The 18682-nt window shown below is 57.2% G+C and overlaps 1 protein-coding gene across 2 annotated transcripts in view; it reads left to right on the top strand.

Annotated features, from left to right (window-relative positions):
* Positions 1 to 18682, top strand: part of LOC113949881 (phosphatidylinositol 3-kinase regulatory subunit gamma) — a 78021-nt gene that overhangs the window by 9396 nt on the left and 49943 nt on the right. For both annotated transcript variants that reach the window (XM_027648988.1, XM_027648989.1), the window contains exons 5-7: positions 5021 to 5152; positions 8029 to 8230; positions 8566 to 8651. In XM_027648988.1, coding sequence (XP_027504789.1) covers positions 5021 to 5152; positions 8029 to 8230; positions 8566 to 8651 — 420 coding nt within the window. The remainder of the gene's footprint in view (positions 1 to 5020; positions 5153 to 8028; positions 8231 to 8565; positions 8652 to 18682) is intronic.

Raw genomic sequence — 18682 nt, 5'->3', positions numbered from 1 at the left:
CCCCCCCCCCCCCCCCCCCCCCCCCCCCCCCCCAGGTCCCTGGGTGCCCTGTACGGCTCAGATGGGGCTGAGCCCATCCGGGATGGTGGCAAAGCACCGGAGCCTCCCCCACACTTTGGATAACTCCTACCCTGCTCTGCGCTCTGGCCCGCAGACATAAACAACGAGACCCTTCCCCAGATACAAGAGCAGCGCTGGGAGAAGCCTCCGCTGTTGTCAGGGCCAGGCAGGAGCTGCCTGCGACTCGGGGTGCCAGGGAGAATGTGTCGGCAGCGCGAGGCGGATTGGAGCCGGTGTCTCCAGGCGTGCCGTGGCTGCGCTGCCATCCTGCGCGCTTTGATCTGGGGCCCCGGCGCAGAGCAGTCTGCCTGGAGACACGCTCACGTGCCCGGGAATTAGGTCAGGTCTCGGTGGGGATTAGCGAGCAATGGTGGGTCCCGGGGCTTCACTGGGGCTGCCAGGAGCTGCTGCTAGGCAGAGAGGGTTGGAAAGTGAAGAGCAGCTTGGGGGGGTCTCACGCTGCGCCTCCCCCCCCCCCCCCCCCACAGTGTGGATGCCCAGGGAGGGAGAGCATCCCCATCCTCACCCCTGGGATGCCAGAGAGACTTCGAGGCCCACAAGGGCTCTGGTTTCCCCTGGCCAAGCTATTAACTCCACCAAGATGACTCTCCTCCCGAGCACGAGGCGCCCCGGTGCCTGCTGCACTGCTTTTTATTTATACCTGCAGTGGAAATAAACCCCGTGTCGTCAGAGCCTGGTGAGAGGCATGAGCTCATCTCTTATATTTGGTGGTGATGAAAGAAGGGTAAATAAACGGCAGCAGCAGAGACGTCCCTGCCGGACCCATCAGGGAGAACTGGGTGCGAGTTTTTGTCGTGCCCTCCAAGAGGTGCTGGGGAAACTGAGGAAGGGAACTGCCCTTGGGAAGCTGAGGTGGCAGAAGGAAGCCTCACTGGGCACCCTCAAAGGGGGGCCCAGTACCCCTGCCCTGCCTGAGTGCAAGCCAGGGATATGCTGAGATGAAACCCAGCTGGAAGGGTGATTGGGGCTGCCAGGTGCTCCTGTGCATGGGCAGAGGGTGCCCTGGCAGCTGCCAAGTCCCCAGCACAAGGTAGCAGCAGGCTGGCTGGGAGATATTACGATGGTGCTGAATCAAAGCTGGGAAATATTCCCTGATTCAGTGCACAGTTCCCCAGTAAACCCCCACTGTGGGTTGCCCAGGAGCCTCAAATGCCTGGTCAGGTATGGGGGATGTACAGGTCCTCGGGCAGGCATTATCCATGTGGATTAGAAGGCATATCCCCCAGAACTGGGCAGCGAGGACATCCCTCCTGCACCCACTGGCAATCAAAATCAAAAGGTATTGGAAGGGGTAGAGGAACTCCCAAGTCAGTATTTCAGTCAGTCCCAGGTACAGGTGGTTTGGGTGCCCCTCTGTCACAGGGAACATGCACCCAGGAGTGTCACACTGCAGCAGCACTTGCCCAGCTGGGCCTGTTGGACTGACCCTGCTGCACCTGGCTGGGAGTGGGGCTGTGAGTGCTGGGCAGGGTCTGCACCCTGTCACCCACACGCTGTCTGGGGATGTTGGTGCAGCCGTCACCTGTGGCCACATGCAGGGGACAGCTGGTTACCAGAACCTGCTCAAGCCTCTCCTCCGAAACAACCCCCCACCTCCTCCATTACACCTCTTGGCTAAACATCCTCCGCCTTTACTGAAACTCTGGGCTTACTCACACCTCCCTGGCTGGCTGCAGCTGTGGGAGAGGTCCTGGAGTTTCCTGCCCAGCCTGACTCAGCCCAAAACCCCGGCACCCTTCCGCCTCTGCTGGGATGTGGGCTCTGGCATCCCAGTGGGAGGAGGCTGGGAGCACCCAATGTCTTTCCCTCTGGGCCAGTGGTCATCCCATGCACCCTCTCTCCAGTCCCAGATTTATTCCTGCTTTTCACCCCTCCATGGGGAAGGCATGCTCTCCACTGGTCCCCGGATGCTTGCTCTGACAGCAGGTCAGCAAGTAGGTTGTGTGCTGAAAGGGGTTGGTATGGGGTTAAGGTTGGGGTTTTGGGGTATTTTCCTTCTATTTATGGCAGGCAGATAGAATCCCTCCGTCATTCCTCCGTCATTCCCCTGGGGAAAGGACGGGAACATCTGGAGAGCAGCAGGAGAGCATTGACTCATCCTGCAGCTTCATTAACTTCTTATAGCTGGTTATCATCTCCCTCTGATAAGAAGAGAGCAGCATCCGTGGGGTCAGGCCCGTGGTAATTGTCTGGGAAGGCTCCAGGGTTAACCCTTCCCCAGCTGCTGGCTGAGCCTCCCTGAGCTCTCAGGGCACAGCCGGTGCCGGGGAGCAGCTCGGAGCACCCCGGGTTGTGTTCTCAGCCTAATGGGGAGCCCAGCTCAATGGCAGCTCCAGGGGAAGGAGAGGAGCTGGGGCAGGAGGATGCCACTGCAGGAGGATGGGGGCAACGGGCTTCATGGCTATTTCTAGTCACAGAGAATGGTGCCCCCAGCAATCAGTCCCTGTCGGCGGGGCGTGAATCCCCCTGGTCTCCCCGTCGCGCCTCTCTCTGGGTGTAAAGATGTTTTTGAGTCTCGCTTTGAAACCAGCTGAGCCTTCCCTTTGAACACCCCCCCAGGCCCATGCCTAACGAGGCAAACAAGCTAATTAGGCCACGGTGGAGCCCAGGGCTGGTCGCCTGGGGCCAGCGCCCGGCAGCGGCTCCCTGCCTGCACAGGAACAGCTTGTGGCTGCTCTCCTCAATTCGTGCCATCATCCTCAAGGCGAGTGACAGGTCCCTGCAGAAATCTCTGTGGCAAGTGAGAAGGGCTTTGGGGTTTGCCCAGTGCATTCCACTGATGGGAGAAGCTCTTTGCAATGCAACAAGACTCTGAGACCCGCCAGCAGCATCCCTGGGTTTTAGCCATGCACTGTGAGGATTCAGCCCAAAACAGGTGTTGGAGCATCTTGTAGGATCCCTGACCCCACTCTCCTCCACCTGCCCAGCTTGAGACAACCTATCAGCTCATTTCTCCAGGGCAAAAATGGGGAATTGACTGTCACTCCCTGGTGACAGTCAATTGTGAATTGTCTGTCACAAACTCTGGCAGAAAAAACACTTTTGGCCAGCCAAGAAGGTCCAGAAGTGTGGCTGGGAGATGGCAGCATGAGCACAAACCAGAGTGGGGTCAGGGTGCATCTGGCACTGCCCTGCCCACCTCGAAGATGCCAAGGGCAAAGTGGTCCATGGGATGATGCTGTGACTTCGTGGGGTGCCAGAAAGGCAGCACCCACCTTTGCCCTGGGTCATGTCTGGCCAGGCTGGATGGCTACCCACCCCAGCGTGGTGGCATCTCTCCCAGCTGTCCCCACACTGCCCCGGGGCACAGTTCCCAGCCAGCTGGGTGCTTGCTCCTGAGGATGAGGTAGTGTCTCCCACGGCTGGGTTAAAGGCTTCGCTTCGGGCATTGGTCAATCTGTTTTCTCTCCGGCCTGGGAGCCAAATGGAAGGCACTGGCCATAAGGGACCCACTTTGGCTTCTTGACCCCGAACAGGCGGGCAGGCTCCCAGGCTGCCTGGCCCACAGTGGGGACATTCCAACGAGAGGAGATCAAGGTCAAGGTGACCAAAAACAGCTTTTCCCAGCTGCTTCCCATTCCAGCCCTGCTGACCATGTGTCTCTAAAGCCTCATCCTAGGAAGTAGCATTTCTCCTCTCCTTTGGGTTTATTGCCCCAGAAGGAAGTGCAGCTGAAATGGCTGGAGACTTGTAATATTTTCTGCTGGAAAATGCTGGCCTGGGAGATGGAGCATCTCCCAAAATGGCACCGGTTTCAGTAAAGCTGCATCTAGAGGTAAAGACCTAGAGGAGGAAGGGGAGGGGGGCTGAGAGCAGGGCAAGTCCACTGTCTTCGTAGTCACACCATGCAATTGGGGGCCTAATACAGCATCTTTAAGAAAGTGCCAAATTTGCTTTTTTGTTGAAAAAAATTTAACCTTTTCAAACCATACCAAATATGTTGGGCTTTTTTATTATTCCTGACCACCTCAGACATCCTCCAATTTCTCCTACAAGGAGAATTTCAAAACATTGCATTTGGCTCCAGTCTGAATCAAAGCCAGATTTTGAAACCTCCAGATCTTTGCAAAAGGGACCAACGTCCTCTGGACGGCCACCACCCAGCCCAGCCGGGCTGAGAGACCTCCAAGACAAACGCATGAGGCAATACCAAAGGATGCTGAAAGGGCTCTTCCCCCTGGACCCTGGTGAGGCAATGTCCCTGTGCTGGCCCAGCCACGGGGCTCAGACAGACACATCCCACCCTTTGACTCCTGCCGGACCGTGGGACAGTTCTGCTCAGAGCGCTGCCCCTGTCCTGAGCCCAGGCTGTGTGATCTCAGCCCCTCCCTGTGCTCCCCCTTCCTTCCTGGAGCATCCTTCACCACCTCCCCAGGGCAGCTGCCTTTCAGGGCTGGGAGAAGTGATGCCAATTGGGGCACATTCACAGTGTTTCAGGATCACTGGGGGTGGCATGGGCCTTTAGCAACATGAATTGCCTGGGGACCATAACCCCATTCCATGAATGCATTTTCCAAGCAGTTCCTCCTGGGCTGGGGTCAGCACATGGTACCTGGCCCTGATGACCGGAGGATGCTTGGGAGGGCTGCTCAGTCCTTCCCATGGGTGCTATCCTGCAGTGGGACCCCAGTGGAATGGTGAGATTCCCTGCCCCATGCACTGGATGTGCAGTTCACACAAAGCAGAGATGCTGCCTCGTGCTCTCCATGGGCACGTGGAACTCGGGGTCAGTGGAAACTGGGACAGGAATATTTGCTGGGTGGGGGGGGGTGGTGGTGGCAGTGAAATCATGGGCTGCCACACTGGGGAGATGGGGGCACGGGCGAAGAAATCAGCCCCCATGTCTGGAGGAAGGCCCACAGGGATGGAAGAGCTCTGAGCTCTGCACCAGAGGGGCAGAACCACAGGCTCATGGTTCCTGCTGGCTCTTTCCCTGCAGATGCCTCGGCTGTGGACATGGACCTGTATGAGGCCCAGACACTGGCAGATGCCCTGAAGTGGTACCTCCAGGAGCTCCCATCGCCCCTCATCCCTCCAGCTCTCTACAGCGACTTGGTCCACATGGCTCAAGGTAAGCACACCCGGGCTCCCCCCACACCTGGGACCTTTGTGAGGCTGAAGAAGCTTTGGGTAGACCCTAAAAAGGCTCCCCAGCATCTCCAGGGTGGCTCTGACCTGATCCCCTGCCCAATGCTGCACAAAGGGCAGGTTCTGAGAAGGACCACTGGGAACATGACGTGTGCCAGAGCAGTGCCACAGCATTTGGGAGGTGATCTGGGAAAGCAAGAGAAGGCCCAGGGTTCTTCTTTGCCCCCACCACAGCGTGGTCTTCTCCTGCTGCAGTGCCTGGAGAAGGAGGTGCTGCCTGCCAGGACGGGTGGCTGCCAAGGCTGGGTGATGCTGGCCCCAGAAGAAAGCATTATTATAATATTTTGGCTCTGCTGCCTGGGAATTTTTTCCTGTAATCTCATTAACTCTTGGCTTTATATGGGCACAGAAAATTCTCTGCTTTTTCAGCTTAGTGCCATTAGGAAGTGCCTTTAGATCCCTGCAAGCTTTTCCACCTCTGTGCAAATGTATGAGACCATTAAGGTTTTGGTTTTATTTGATTTTTTTTTCAAATAAACAGAGCAGGGCTCGTACCCAGGCCGGCAGAGCCCATGGTTCATCTCAACAGTGAGCCTGGACCAAAATGCATTTCATATGAGTCCTCACTGAGCTGCTCAGCCCCTCCCAGCCTGAGGCCCTGGGGGCATCACCAGGCACACAAGAAGCCCTTGCCCACTATGTTAGAGAGGACCTGAACCCTTTGCTGCCTGTGAAACCAGGATTTCCCCTTTCACAGCAGCTCTCGTCTCACTGCCAGTTGCTGCAGTATCCTCCATTTCCAAGCATCACCTCCCCGTCCTAAGCCAGATTAGCGCTTGGGCAGATCATGTTCTTGGCTGCCTTAAGAGGCACTAAAAGATCACCCATGGCCAGACCAGCGTGGCCTTTCCGTACCCTGTCCTGGTGGGAGAAGGCCACAGGCTCTTTGTGGCCTCCAGCAAGGCAGGAGGGATACATGGACAAGGCGAGGGATAACACAGCCCATCCTCCCTGCCCTGTGCTGGGACATGGAGCCAGAAGAAATACCCCTGGGGCTGGTGGCACAGAGAAGCTGCCTTCCCCTCACCCTTCAGAGCAGAAATCAAAGGCTGCCTCCCTTCCAAGGATAAAAACGCAATTAGGAAGCAATTAGCTGGGTTGCCTCGTTAAGCAACTTCAAAGGGAAGCGCCTTTCCCTGCAGCCTGTGCTGCAGTGGGCTCTGCTCCTGGCACAACAGGGGCAGGAGGAGGAGGAGGGGGCAGGAACGGAGGAGAAACCAATGGAAAGGGGATTTCTCTGGGGCTTAAAAGAAAAAAATGAAAATATAAGTCTTTGAGGAGATGGTGCTGGGTTTTGGCAGCCTGCCCTGCAAGCCTCCTTCTGCCCTGCTTGAGGCAGAGGGCTGGAAAAGCAGCAAGATGACCACCTGCAAAAGGAGGGGGAAAACATCGCCAAATTCCCCCTTTGGCTGTGGGCCTTCTCCTGGAGGATCCTCTGGGTGCAAAAAGGTGCAAAAAAAGCAGGGATTGGGATAGGGAAGGCCTGGAGCAAAGCCAAACATGCCTCAGGAGCAGCTCGTTGGATACGAGGACTCACAAACACCCCATTACCATCCCAGCTGGGTTGCAGACCTGCTTTGGAGGGGATCCCAGACCCCTTCCCCTGCAGCTCTGGTGCACCCTGGCCCCAAGGATGGATGCTGGGAGCTGGCTGGGCACTGGCCAAGCCTCAGTCCTGGAGCAAAGAGCCGCGGGGAGCTGAGTCAGCCCCTGGCCGAGCCAGACTTTGAAGGTGGCTGAGAGCAACTCAGCCCTGGGGACCTCCCTGTGCCCCACAGATAAAAGGGCTGGGACAAGGCAAGGATGGATGATGGCTGGACAGCCACTGTTTCCTGTGCCTGGGGCAGACTGCAATCCCAGGGCACTGATCTCACAGATCACAAGACCAGGGAGCCCCAGCCAAGGCTGTCAGAGGGCACTGGGGACATGGAATAGGACACTGGTGGGAACGCCATGGGCTGTGGGCTGCTCAGCCCACAGCTGAGCTGCTCACCCGTGATGGGGGTTCTGGCAGTACCTCCATGATGTATAACACCAGTAGGTGCCTGATATCATTCATGTGGGCAATTCAAGCATCGCTGGAAGTAGCTGTACCCCAGTCAGCCCTCCCTATTCTGTATTTCATGGGGTGTGAGACCACAATGTGGGGGCTGCAGGTGTGGCTGTAGTGAGGCCCCTGCAGCCCAGGTGCACATTTGGGTTTTTGCCTCCTAAAAAGCCTTTTCCCTCCCAGCTTGCTTTATCTGCAGGGGAGGGCTGAGCCTTTAAATTCAGCAGATCTTCCAGCTGGTGCCCATTTCCCCACCTCTGCTTTGCTCTGCCTCGGTTGTGCTGTGCACCAGGGCAGGGTTCTCACTATTCTCCTCTGTTGGAGCAGCAGTGAGGGGTGTTTAGGTGCAGCCCTTGCCATGTGAGAAGCTCAGCCCCCCCATGCTCCCTCCCTGGCTGTGCTGAGAGGAGGAATGTGCTAAAGGCACCTGACAACCTGCTCTGGGATGGTGGGGTGGTAGGAGTGGGTAAATGGGGCTGGCAGCTCCCAGCAAGATGAAGCCAAGACCATGAAGACACTTCTGCATGCCCTGGGATATCCATGTGTCCCCCAGCCTGGCTGGGAAGAGATGGGCTGCATAGGTTTTGTGGGAGAGGTTAAGATCAGGGTTTCTTGGGTCTCTGGGGGGGAGTAGAGAACTGCCACAACTTATGCCATTTGTGCTGGGGGGTGCCAGGCTCTCATGAGAGGCAAGGGGATGCCCTGACCTCCTGAACTGACCATTTTCTTCCTGTGCCCCTCTGCTGCAGAGACCCCAAGCCTGGAGGAATGTGGCCAGCGAGCCAGAGCCCTGCTGGCCCCCCCAGCCCTGCCACAGCCCCAGGCACTGCTCCTGCGCCAGCTCGCCCGCCACTTCTGCCACCTCTGCCAGGGCACCCACCGGAGCCGCTTCTCACCCCGGCTCCTCGGGGAGCTTTTCGGGGAAGTGCTTCTCCACCCTGTGGCAGCCAGGTGAGGTGCCCCTGCCATGCACGGGACAGGGTGGGTGAGAGGAGGGTGCCCGTAGCCAGGCATGGACAAGCTGGTCCCAGCCAAGCCAGTATTGCTGGATGGCAGCCCACCAGTGGCCCAGCCCCAGGTTTTTCTGAAGGGGGAGCTGGATCTGGGAGCTCAGATGCTCAGACATCACACCCATTCCCACGGTGATGGGGCGTGATGCACATGTGGAACTGGGATACACAGCGTTGCCTTGGTCCCACAGGAGATCCATCAGGGCAGCTGGGTTGAGGGTCTCCAGGGAGGCTGAGGTGCTGCCATCCTCACAGACCTCCTCCTTCTCCCCACAGCACCGAGGCAGGCCCTGAGCTCCGTGCAAGGATCCTCGAGTCCTTCATCATGGCCAGCGAGATGGCAGAGCTGCCGGCAGCTCCTGGTAAGAGATGTCCAGCTGGCGGTGGAGGGGGGACAGCGGGTGTGAAATTCAGAGAATTGACAGCAGCAGGTCACGGGGCAGTTTTGGTGGCCGGTGCGGTAGCAGGAACGTGCCCATGTCCCTGTGGCACTGCCCGGGCTACGCTGACTTCCTGGACAGGCAATCTGTTCCCATTGCCCTCCCTTCTTTCTCCTCACAGATAATGATTTTGGGGCATTTCTTTGCAACCCCTCAGAGGGTTTGCAGCTGTTTTCTTGCTTAATGTTTGTGTCACTGCTCTTTGGTGCCAGTGTGATGCAAGTGGGTTCTGCTGCCCCATTTTGGGGGCTTGGAATGCGTGGGGGCTGTCAGTGGAGGGCTGTTGTGCAGCTTGTTTTGGTGAGCAGGGATCTGGATACAGTCTGTGAGGAAAAAAAATACCAGCATGATCATAAAACGGCAGGATGGTTCTTGCTAAAGGATCAAATTAGGGTTTATGATTTTTGACTTGCGTTTAGCTCCCATGTGTGCAGAATTGCACTGCATCCACCAACACACTGCTGCTTTCCCTGTGGGGCATCCCCAGGGTGGTGAAAAGGATGGGCACTTGTCCCCCACCTCTCCATGCACGGGAAAGGAGCTGGGAGTGTGGGTTTTTCTGCAGATGTTAATGAGCCCACCCAGCCTCATCCCTCAGGGCAGCAGTCCTGCCTCTTTCATTACCAACACCACTGTTTGCCTCCAGCATCTCTTTGCTCTTTTGCTCTGCTGGGCACTTTCTCTTGCCAGATCCCTCTTGCTGAGTGGCATCTCATGTCCCATTGGTGTCCAAAACTGAAGCACATCAACCCTGTGCCTTCTGCAGCACTTAAGGATGGGAGGCAAGTGGTCCATCCAGTCAGGGATGTACACAGGAGGGAGAAAGGTGCTCATGGGAGCACAAACCACAAACCTTGAGGACCATCGAGACCCATACTTGGGGGATCCCATTTCCAGGCTGCCACTGAGACCCGTCTGTTCTCCCACACGAAGCTGCCCAGAGCTCCCAGTGCTGGGAGGCACAACTGCTTCCAGGCCTCCTGCTTGGAGATAGGTTGGCACTGGCCCCAGTGAATCTTGTCTCTCTGTGATGTCTCTGGGTCCTTGTCACCACTCTGTCTCCCTGGGGGATGGCTGGGCCAGGCAGTATTATGACTCTTAATATTCCTCATAAATCAGCCCTTTCAGACTTGTCATCTTATTTATTGCTCTCCCCCAAGCTCTCGCCCATGAGTTTGCTGAGATACATATGTCTCTCTTCCACCTGCTGATCCAGATGTTGGGCAGCTGCAGCTCAGCGGTCCCCAGGGTCACCATTGCCCTCCCTGGACCTTGTGCTGTCATCAGCTGTCCCCACCCTGAAATGAGCAGAGGGGTTGGGCAGGATCCTGGGGTCCTTCTAGGTCAAAATCTCCCCTCTGGGCATCCCACAAGCGTGGGGCAGGACACGGGACACCTGGGCTCGCTGTGGGACTTCAGACAAGTCCTGCCACCTCCCCTCTCTTTGTACCTAAAAGCGAGGATATTATTACTTGCCTGTCATCACATTAGGATGCTGGGAAGCTTAATTAAACGTCTGCAAAGTGATTTTGAGAGCTGCGGATGAAAGGGGCTATATATAAAGTGCAAAGAATTATTATTAGCGGTGGGTCCGTGCCCCGGCCCCGTTCCCATCACCCTGGCCCCGCTCCCCTGCCTCCCGGCACCGTGATTATTTTGGTGCGTGTGTGGAGTTGTGGTTTTATAATTATACATGTAAAATAGCTATAAATACCCTGCAATAACACGGCGGGTGTGTGCACATAGCACAGGAATAGGAGTCGGTAGCTGACATAAGGAAACCGCGGTGTGACCTCATTCTGACTCAGATGTAAATATACCTCATGCGAGGGGGCAGCTGAGGGGTTTGGGGGCTGCTGGGGGGCTGCAGGGGCAGTGGCCTCCGTGGCAGTGAGGGTCATGTTTTGAATGGAATCTGAAGCTGTCTGCTAACTCCAGGGAGGCTCCTTCAGGGTCAGGATCCCTCCTCCCTCACGTGTCCTGGGACCGATGATGGAGTCTTGGATGTTAAAATCATCAGGAATAAAAATGTCAGTTATGGAATTTGGTTCCTGAAGGGGCTTTCCCGGGTGGATTCGCTGCTGTTGAGTTTGCAGAATGCCTTCCCAAAGGCACTGCTCCTGGAGGGTCTCTTCAGCCACCTGTGGATGGGCTGTGAACAGAAAAACAGGTCTGTAATGGCTCCTGAAAGTTCTTTCTGGTGACTATGGGATGCAACATTGGGGTCATGCTGGAGACATTGGTTTGCATAGGGCCCTGCACTGGTTTGCATGGGCTGAACCATGGTAAAGCTGGGCTGAAGCCTGGGGCCAAGTGACCACATCCAGGACACCTTGCTGTGCTCTCCAGCAAGACCCCAGTGCTGGGCAGACATCCCAGGGGAACATTGCCCAGCCCCATGGGGACCCAGGGGGCACACAGAGCCCACAGCACAACCCTAGGGTCTGGGGAGGGCTATTTCCCGAGCAGGGTGAGGGGGCAGGGGAAGGCAAAGGGAAGAAGTGATGCAAATACCAGCTCAGCTGAAGGAAGATGACTTCATCTCCTTTTCCTCTCCTGGTGCTATTTATAGTCACTTTAATTTACTCCCCTTTGCTTTATTATCTCTCCAACAAGCCGTTAGCCCTCAGACAGCAGGATGCCTTTACTCACCATGAAGCCCAAAGTTCTGCAAAAAAAAAAGAAAAAAACCACAACCCACCACCAAAAAAAAACCCAAAAGTGGGGGCAGGAGGCAGGGTAAGGCGGCAGAGTGCCTGGGCAGGAGCATTGCTGTCCTGTGACGTAGCTTTCTGGAGAAAATGAGAGGATTTTTGGCTCCTTTTGGAGAAAAGAGTGAGAATTAAGCAAGGAAGATGTCACCTTCCTCCTTCAGAGCAGTGGCTGGCAGTGCCAGGGTCCCCTCCTCACCCCAGGATGATGTCCCCTTGTTTTGCTGGACCCTGTTGAGGCAGGCACCCCCTGCTTCCCCTCAGGACCCTCAGCCCTGCCCTGCTTTATGTGGGGCAGTGGTATCACGCCAGGAGGTGGGGATCAGGCCCAGCCCAAGTGCCTTGAAAACGCCTTCCCAGCAAGAAGGTTTGGTATCCCTGGGCTATGGGGAAACTGAGGCACAGCCTCCCCATGGAGTCACCTTTCCAGTTGCTCCGAAATCCAGTCCCTGGGAGTGTTGGTCACCAGCTGCCCAGCCCGGAGCCCAGCTCCATTGCACCCCACACCCCAGTGCTCGGCAGGGGTGGAGGTCTGCAGTGGTGCTGGTGTTGGGTGACATCCCATGAACATCTCGTGATGTGACACGCTGGACACTTCCCAGCCTGAGCCCCATGCAGGCACCTCTGGGACAGCACTGCCGCTGAGCAGGACTGCCGTGTTAAACCAAATTAGAATGATCTGGCTTTGAAGTTTTTAATTAACTTTTCCCCTGCTTGCTTTCTTCTGGATCCAAGGGAAAAGCCCAGCCTCCCGCTCTCCCCAGCTTGCGTGTCAGTGTGTTACAGTGGAGGTTGTAGACTCGGATCTGCAGGGAGTCAGGGGGGAGCAGAGGGCTTGGCAGGTGGGGCCAACCCAGGGGTTGCAACCCCCTGCCTGCCTGGGATGTGGGGGCAGTGCGTCCAGGCCCTGCCCTGCCTCCATGGGAGCGTCCCTGCACAGCCATGAGCATCCTCCCCCTTGTCCTGGCACATCGGCCACAGGGTGCCTCCAATTTGCATTGCCCCTTGGTGTTTCATCCCCTCGGAGCTGCTGATGTGGGTTAAAAATAGCCAGGAGAAAACCCAACCGAAAGCCCCCGGGTGGAGAGCAGCCATGAGGCCATGGCTGAGTGGTCCCCTGTGCCGAAACACCTCATTCTGCCTCCCCGAATCTGCAAATAATACAGAGAAAGCAAATTAACAGTGGGGAAGGGGAGGGAAAAGAGCCAGAGCCGAGCCAGTAACATGAGGTAGGGAGAGCAGCTAAATATAACAGATCCCTGAAGGCACGGGGAAGAATATGACGGGGATCTGCACTCCTGCCATCCCAAAAGGTGGCCTTGTGCCTTCCCAGCTGCTCCTCATAATACAGCCCTGCCCGGTGAATCCAGAGAGGGAAAAGCCTCCGAGAAGGGGAGCAGTGGGGAGGCTTCTTCCCTTGAGCCATGGATGGAGGGAGCAGTGCTCCCACATTCAGCAGAGGATGGGGGTCCCCCAAGCACCCAGGGTGCCCAGCTGGGAGGCAGCTGCTGCCTGACCCACTTGCAGGCAGCCGGCGGGCAGTGGGATGCTGCTGGGAGACCCCAGGGGTGCTGCCTCCGCAGCTAATTTTAGCCTGTGTTCAATTAATCATGGAGAGGGAGGGGATCTCAGCAAGCCCAGCCTTTGCCAGTGCCTCCACCAGCTCCTCTTTCCACCCTGTGTGCGCTGCTGGAGGGTTTGGAGGAGCAAGGGCTGGGCATACACCCACCCCGTGATTTTGGGCTGAGGAACTAAGAGAGACCCTGTGCCAGCCTTCTGCCACCTGGCTTTAAGAGGCTGGGGCAGCCCCGGGAAGGATGTCCCATGGCAGCACAGGGCCAAGAGGGAAGGAGGCCTCCCTTGGTATCTCCTCATGCCTCAGTTTCCCGACGTTACTGGCAGTGATGGCCTTTGCTGTGGTGTTTCTCAGGTTGCCTGTACAGCTCTGAGCAGGAGTTTTCCCAGCATGCCAGGGCTCTGGAATGCCTCCCTGGAGTGGGGAGCAGTGACACCCAGCGAGGGATGTTTCAGACCTCTGCTGCACGCCCTGATGGCAGCTCCTTTCCTGGGATTCACTAGCTCTGGCCCTTTCCTAGCCCAAGCTTTGCAGGTCACCGTGTCCAGTGCTGCTTCGTCAGGCAAAGTTGGGGTGGGAGTAGCTGCACTGCTTGAAGACTGTCAGCTTCCCTGGCACAAGGAGGGACACTGGTGATGCTTTTGGAACAGAGGGTGACACCCCTGTGGTCCCACTTTCCCCACAGCCCAGGTTCACCGGTCCTGGTGTCAAAACCATGGCACAGTCCAGCCCTCCCCCGTGACAAGGGGAATGGTTCCTGACGGAAACAGGGCTCGGCTGGGATTGAAACCCTTTTCCTGCCCACACTGCATGGCCAGAGCTGATAAGGCCTGGATAACCCCAAGCATTGTGTGTGTCGTCGGCCCATGACCCGCCAGCATGAGAGGAAACGCTGCTGCTCGGCCAGCCAGGATTCAGGGGGAGGTCCTGTGTATGCCGGTGGCAGGCTGCTGGAGGGCCCTGCAGTCTGGCCAGCCTGCCTTTTTTTTTGCCAGCATATGAAGTTTTGGACTGGCTCCGTCAGATCCTCATTGGTACAATCCCAGGTTGCTGTGCCAGCACATGCCAGTCGGCTCTCGGCTGTTCGGTCATGAAAGCTGCCAGCCTGGAGGACCTGGGGGTTCAGGGTGGTTGTCTGGTGTAGTCAGGGCTTGGCCCTTGGGACTTGCTGGGCTCTTCAGATGGAGCTCTGAACCTGGGTCACCGCTGCCTGCTCCAGAGGGCAGCTCCCAGAGTCCAGACTGGCTGAGCAAAACCTCCCCAAGCCAGACGGAGCCACCAGCTTTACTGTCCCACACCACCCAGGGCAGGCTCACTCCTCGTGCCGGCTGCTCAACTCGAGCCAAACTGCGGGACTGTGTGTGTGCCAGCGCATGTGTCCTCCCAGCTCCTGCCCTCAGACACTGTCTGGGCTGGAGTCATTCTTTCTGCTGCAGTGGCTCTGGCTAAACACCACAGGCGGATTCACAAAAGAAGATGGGGTGGGTGACAAAGTATCGGTCACGCTGCCAGCTACAGCTGATTTTCCAGCTTAGCACCAAAGCCAGGAGCATCCTCTCCTGTGTGGTGGCATTTCCATCCCCTGCCTCCTGCCTGGCAGGATGTCACCCTTCTGCCCTTTTGGCCAGGAGATGCCAGGAAAGGGCAATGCTTCCCATAGGGAGTTTCATGCTGGAGCAGGGAAGCTAATCCCACCAGCACCCCTGGCCCCTGCCTCCCTCAAGAGCTTGCCAGTTCTGCTCTGCAGGGGTGGGAGGAGGCAGGCTGCCCTGCAGACACACGAGCGGCTCTTGGGAGAGACAGGATTTGTGCTTTCAGGAGGGAAAATGAGTCATAGGAGGTGTGACAGGGCTGTGCCAGCAGCTGAGAGCGGGACTGGGGTAAGTGGTGGCTGTCGGCTGCTATCCAGGAGGTCAGGCAGAAATGCTCTTACAGGCCTTGCCTGGCTTTAAAATCTATTAACGTCATTTTGCTGTTCGAGCCGAGAGCGGCACAGGCAGCAGAAACGTTCGGGCATGGCTCAGATCAGAGCAGGATTTCAATTACAGTAATCAAAGGTGACACAGATAAGAAACCCCTGGTCTATGGAGCCACGACAGCTGTCCTCTGGCTCCAACCGGCACCCATCCAGAGCAGCTCCATCAAAATCACTGAAGTGGTACTAGGGTAAAATTGGATTGGAATCCATTTTCATCTGCCGTGGTGGAAAGTGCTTTCCCTGCACTCCTTGGGGAGCAAAGCCACCTTTTCAGGGAGAGCAAGGGAGGAAGGTGCCAGGCATGGAGGAGGGGACAATGCCCCCAGCGACAGCACTGATGGCTGCTTTTGGATGATAGAGGCAGCAGAAGGAACAGCTGGGATACTGGACCATCAAGGCTCTGCCTCCTGCTTTCCCCTCTCTATTTCAGCCTGGCCCCACAGGGATGCTCGTGGCTGAGGCAGGGATATGCTCAGCTCAGTCCCAGGTTCCCCAGAGGGATCCACTGTCCTCTGAGCCCTGCTGTGGCCAGAGCACCCCAGGCTGTGCTGCAGGACAGACCCCCGACAGTGCCAAGGAAAGTCTGGTGATAGGGTTAGGAGATTGTAGGAGAAGAGCCCAAGGGGCTGGATCTGACACTCTATTCTTTCATCCTTGCAAGTGGCAGAGTGATGCCCAAGGAAAGCTGCCTCCCACTCCTGCCTCTGCCACCACTTGAATGTGTCACTCGTCAATCCCCTCCACTGCTTTTGTATCGCACAGTCTGGGATTGCAAATCTTTTGGATGGCAGTAGGGCATCCCCTGCCTCTGACCACCTCACCCCTTCAGGCTCCATTGAGCCTCTGGTGACCACTGCCATGGCCTCATGGGACCCTGGCTGCAGCTGAGGGGTGGGGGCACCCCTGGGTCCTATGCACACAAGGGGTCCTTTCTGCCCCTGCCCCAGCACGGCAGGATCCGGCCAAAACACAGCGCCTCTTTCTGTGCCCACTGGCCCCGCTCCAGCCTGGCCGGGTGTCAACTGCCCAGCCGCAGCGTGTCCCCCCCGGAGCTCCGCCGGGAGCGCGAGCCCTCTCCCAAACACTGGGGGTTTGTGCGGGGTGGCGGGGCTGAATGGTGGGTCTGTGCGGCCAGGAATGCCGGGCAGGGAGGGAAGGCGAGCCGCTTGTTTCGTGTGTTTACCTGGAAGTGGGGATCATGGCCAGGCCCCGCTGCCGCAGCGGCGGGCGCTTTCATGCCAGAGCTAACGGGATGGGGAGTGCCACGCTGAGCCCATCCCCGAGCAGCCTGCAGCATGGCAACGATGGGGACACAGCAGGGACCTGGCGGTGCATCCCTCCCTCCGTGTGCCTGCACAGTGCTGAACCCTCCTACTCACTGCAGCTGGAGAGTGGGAGCCTGGGGAGGGATGTGGAGCCCAGGCCATCACAGGGGTGGGTGATACTGCTGGTCATCCTCTGCCTTGCAGCATCAGTACGCACCAGGGGTCCTCCTGCACGTGTCCCCATGCCAGCTGGGTCCCCATTCTGGCTGTATGTCCCCACACTGTCCGTGGGTCTCCATCCTTTGCATTGTGTCCCTGAACTGGCAGGGTCCACAACCTGGCTACATGTTGTCCCCATCACCTGGGTCCCCATCCTGGCTGTGTGTTCCCATACTGTTCAGGGTCTCCATCCTGGTTGCATCCCTGCCCTGTCCATATCTCTCTGTAGGGACTGTGGAGCCCCACACTGGCTGTGAATGCCTGTACCAGCTCTATCCCTGCACTGGCTGCATCCCTGTGCCAGCAGTGTCCTCAGGGGGACATGGGAGCCACTTAGCAGCTCTGGGAGAGAGGGGCCACCCATGCAAGCACCAGGTTTTGTCCTTGTGTGAGCCAGGACTGACAGCCACACGCAAGCTGCTGGGGAGGGAAATGGGATGATAGCATCTTCGTCAGCGCCTGGATGCACAGGGATTAATGAAGCTGGCTCACCGTCCCTGGGATTCAGGTTGCCTTATCTGTGTCTATCTGTTCTTACCCAGCCACTGCTAGAGCTGCTCCCGATGCTGCACAGCTAATCCCACAGGCTGGCAGATAGGGCAGGGACTGCTACCTCCACCCACACCCTGCCTGCTCCGGCAGGGCCAGGGGCACGGAGCTCTGCCACGACCTGCTCCTGCCCCCAGGCCAGCTGATGCTGGAGACAACCAGGGACCCAGGGCAGAGGTGCAATGAGTTTGGCAGTCTCAGTCTGGCAGTAGTACGTAGAAGTTGGGAGGCAGACACTGGCATTGCCTCTTATCCTGACCTCAAGGCTGCTTGACCTTCCAGTTCTCCCAGCAAAGCTGTGTCTGTCCAGTTAATCTCTATTGATCCTTCAGCTCAAAAAGTTACTGCCTCACAGCCAGGGCTACACCAAGTCTCTAGGAGAGACTTATGGCTGTTCTTTGGACCATTTCTCCGTCTTTTGGATACTTCTGGCATTTGGGAAGGGTTGCAGGTGGTGAAGGAGCTGAGGCACCCACAGAGGCTGGCATCTCACTGAGCAGCCTGGCACCGTGTTGTCCCCAGGACACACAGAGCTAGGGCTGGATCGTTTCATCTCAGACCACAGAGATGTGGCTGTATCATCCTCAGCTCTTCCCGAGTACCTGGAGGACCACAAGTCCTGACTGCCCATCCCTGGTGCCATCAGCAGAGTGCCTTCCCTCTGGCCTGTGGTACCTCTTATTTCTCCATTCTGTGTTGGCTCTTCATGCCCTGGGGCGGGAGGAGCATCCGGGGCTGTGCTTCGGCACCATCCCAAATTTCCGACCTGGCGTGCACAGTGCCATGGCAGTGCCTTTATTTTTTCAGCTGCTTCCCTGTTTTCTTTGCAATTGGGCTCTTTCACTGGGTGATGGTGATCTCAGGGGCTATTTGGGGAGGGTTCAACATGCTGCTGAGCAAGCAGCTTGCAGGGTGGTGCCCAGGCCCAGGCCCCCGTGGTGGCCTGCCCTGTCATGCACCCCACACTGGCCATGGTATAGAGGGAAAAACATATCACCTCGACTTGGGAGAGACCATGGTAGGGAACCATGGTAAAGGAAGCCATGCCAGGGGGAGAGTGGGGTCAGGAGAGCAGGAGCACCCAGGACCTCTGTGTGAACAGGGTTTGGAGGACTGAAGCCCCCAGTGACAAGGGGATAATGCAAAAAGCACCAGCCCGAGCTGGTCCTGCCTGAAGAGCCTTTCTGGGCTGTTTCAGGAGTAGTGACAACCACTGAGTGGCTGCAGGTGTCTGAGGGGAGCTCTGCTCCACACCCTCTGACAGCTGTTTCTGCAAGACCCTTAAATTGAAACATTTGGAGTGTTTCAGAAAGAGAAACCTGAGTGTTTTGGGAACGAGAACAATTCAAAAGATCCGAGACAAATTCAGGAGCCATCGGTCTTGACCTGAACCTGGAAGCCGAAAGCCCTCATCCAAGTTGTTTCCACCCAGCTTTTAGCAGGATTAGAACAGCAGTGTCCTGTACTGGCAGGGATCACCTGGGCCAAGCACATCCAGCCCCTGAAACCACTTTGTGCAGGCCCCAGAGTCCATCTTGGCATCCTGGCTCTTGCTGCTGCCATCATTTCCAATTTAGACTTTCCTGTGGCACAGACCAATATAGAAGCACTTTGCAGGATGGCGCTTCCCCTCCCTGGGGAGCCAGGGCTGGTGC

This window comes from Corapipo altera, unplaced genomic scaffold (assembly GCF_003945725.1).
Source record: "Corapipo altera isolate COAL_440 unplaced genomic scaffold, ASM394572v1 112, whole genome shotgun sequence".
Lineage (NCBI taxonomy): Eukaryota > Metazoa > Chordata > Aves > Passeriformes > Pipridae > Corapipo > Corapipo altera.
The sequence above is the reverse complement of the archived record's forward strand: the minus strand, read 5'-3'. Positions and strand labels throughout refer to the sequence as shown.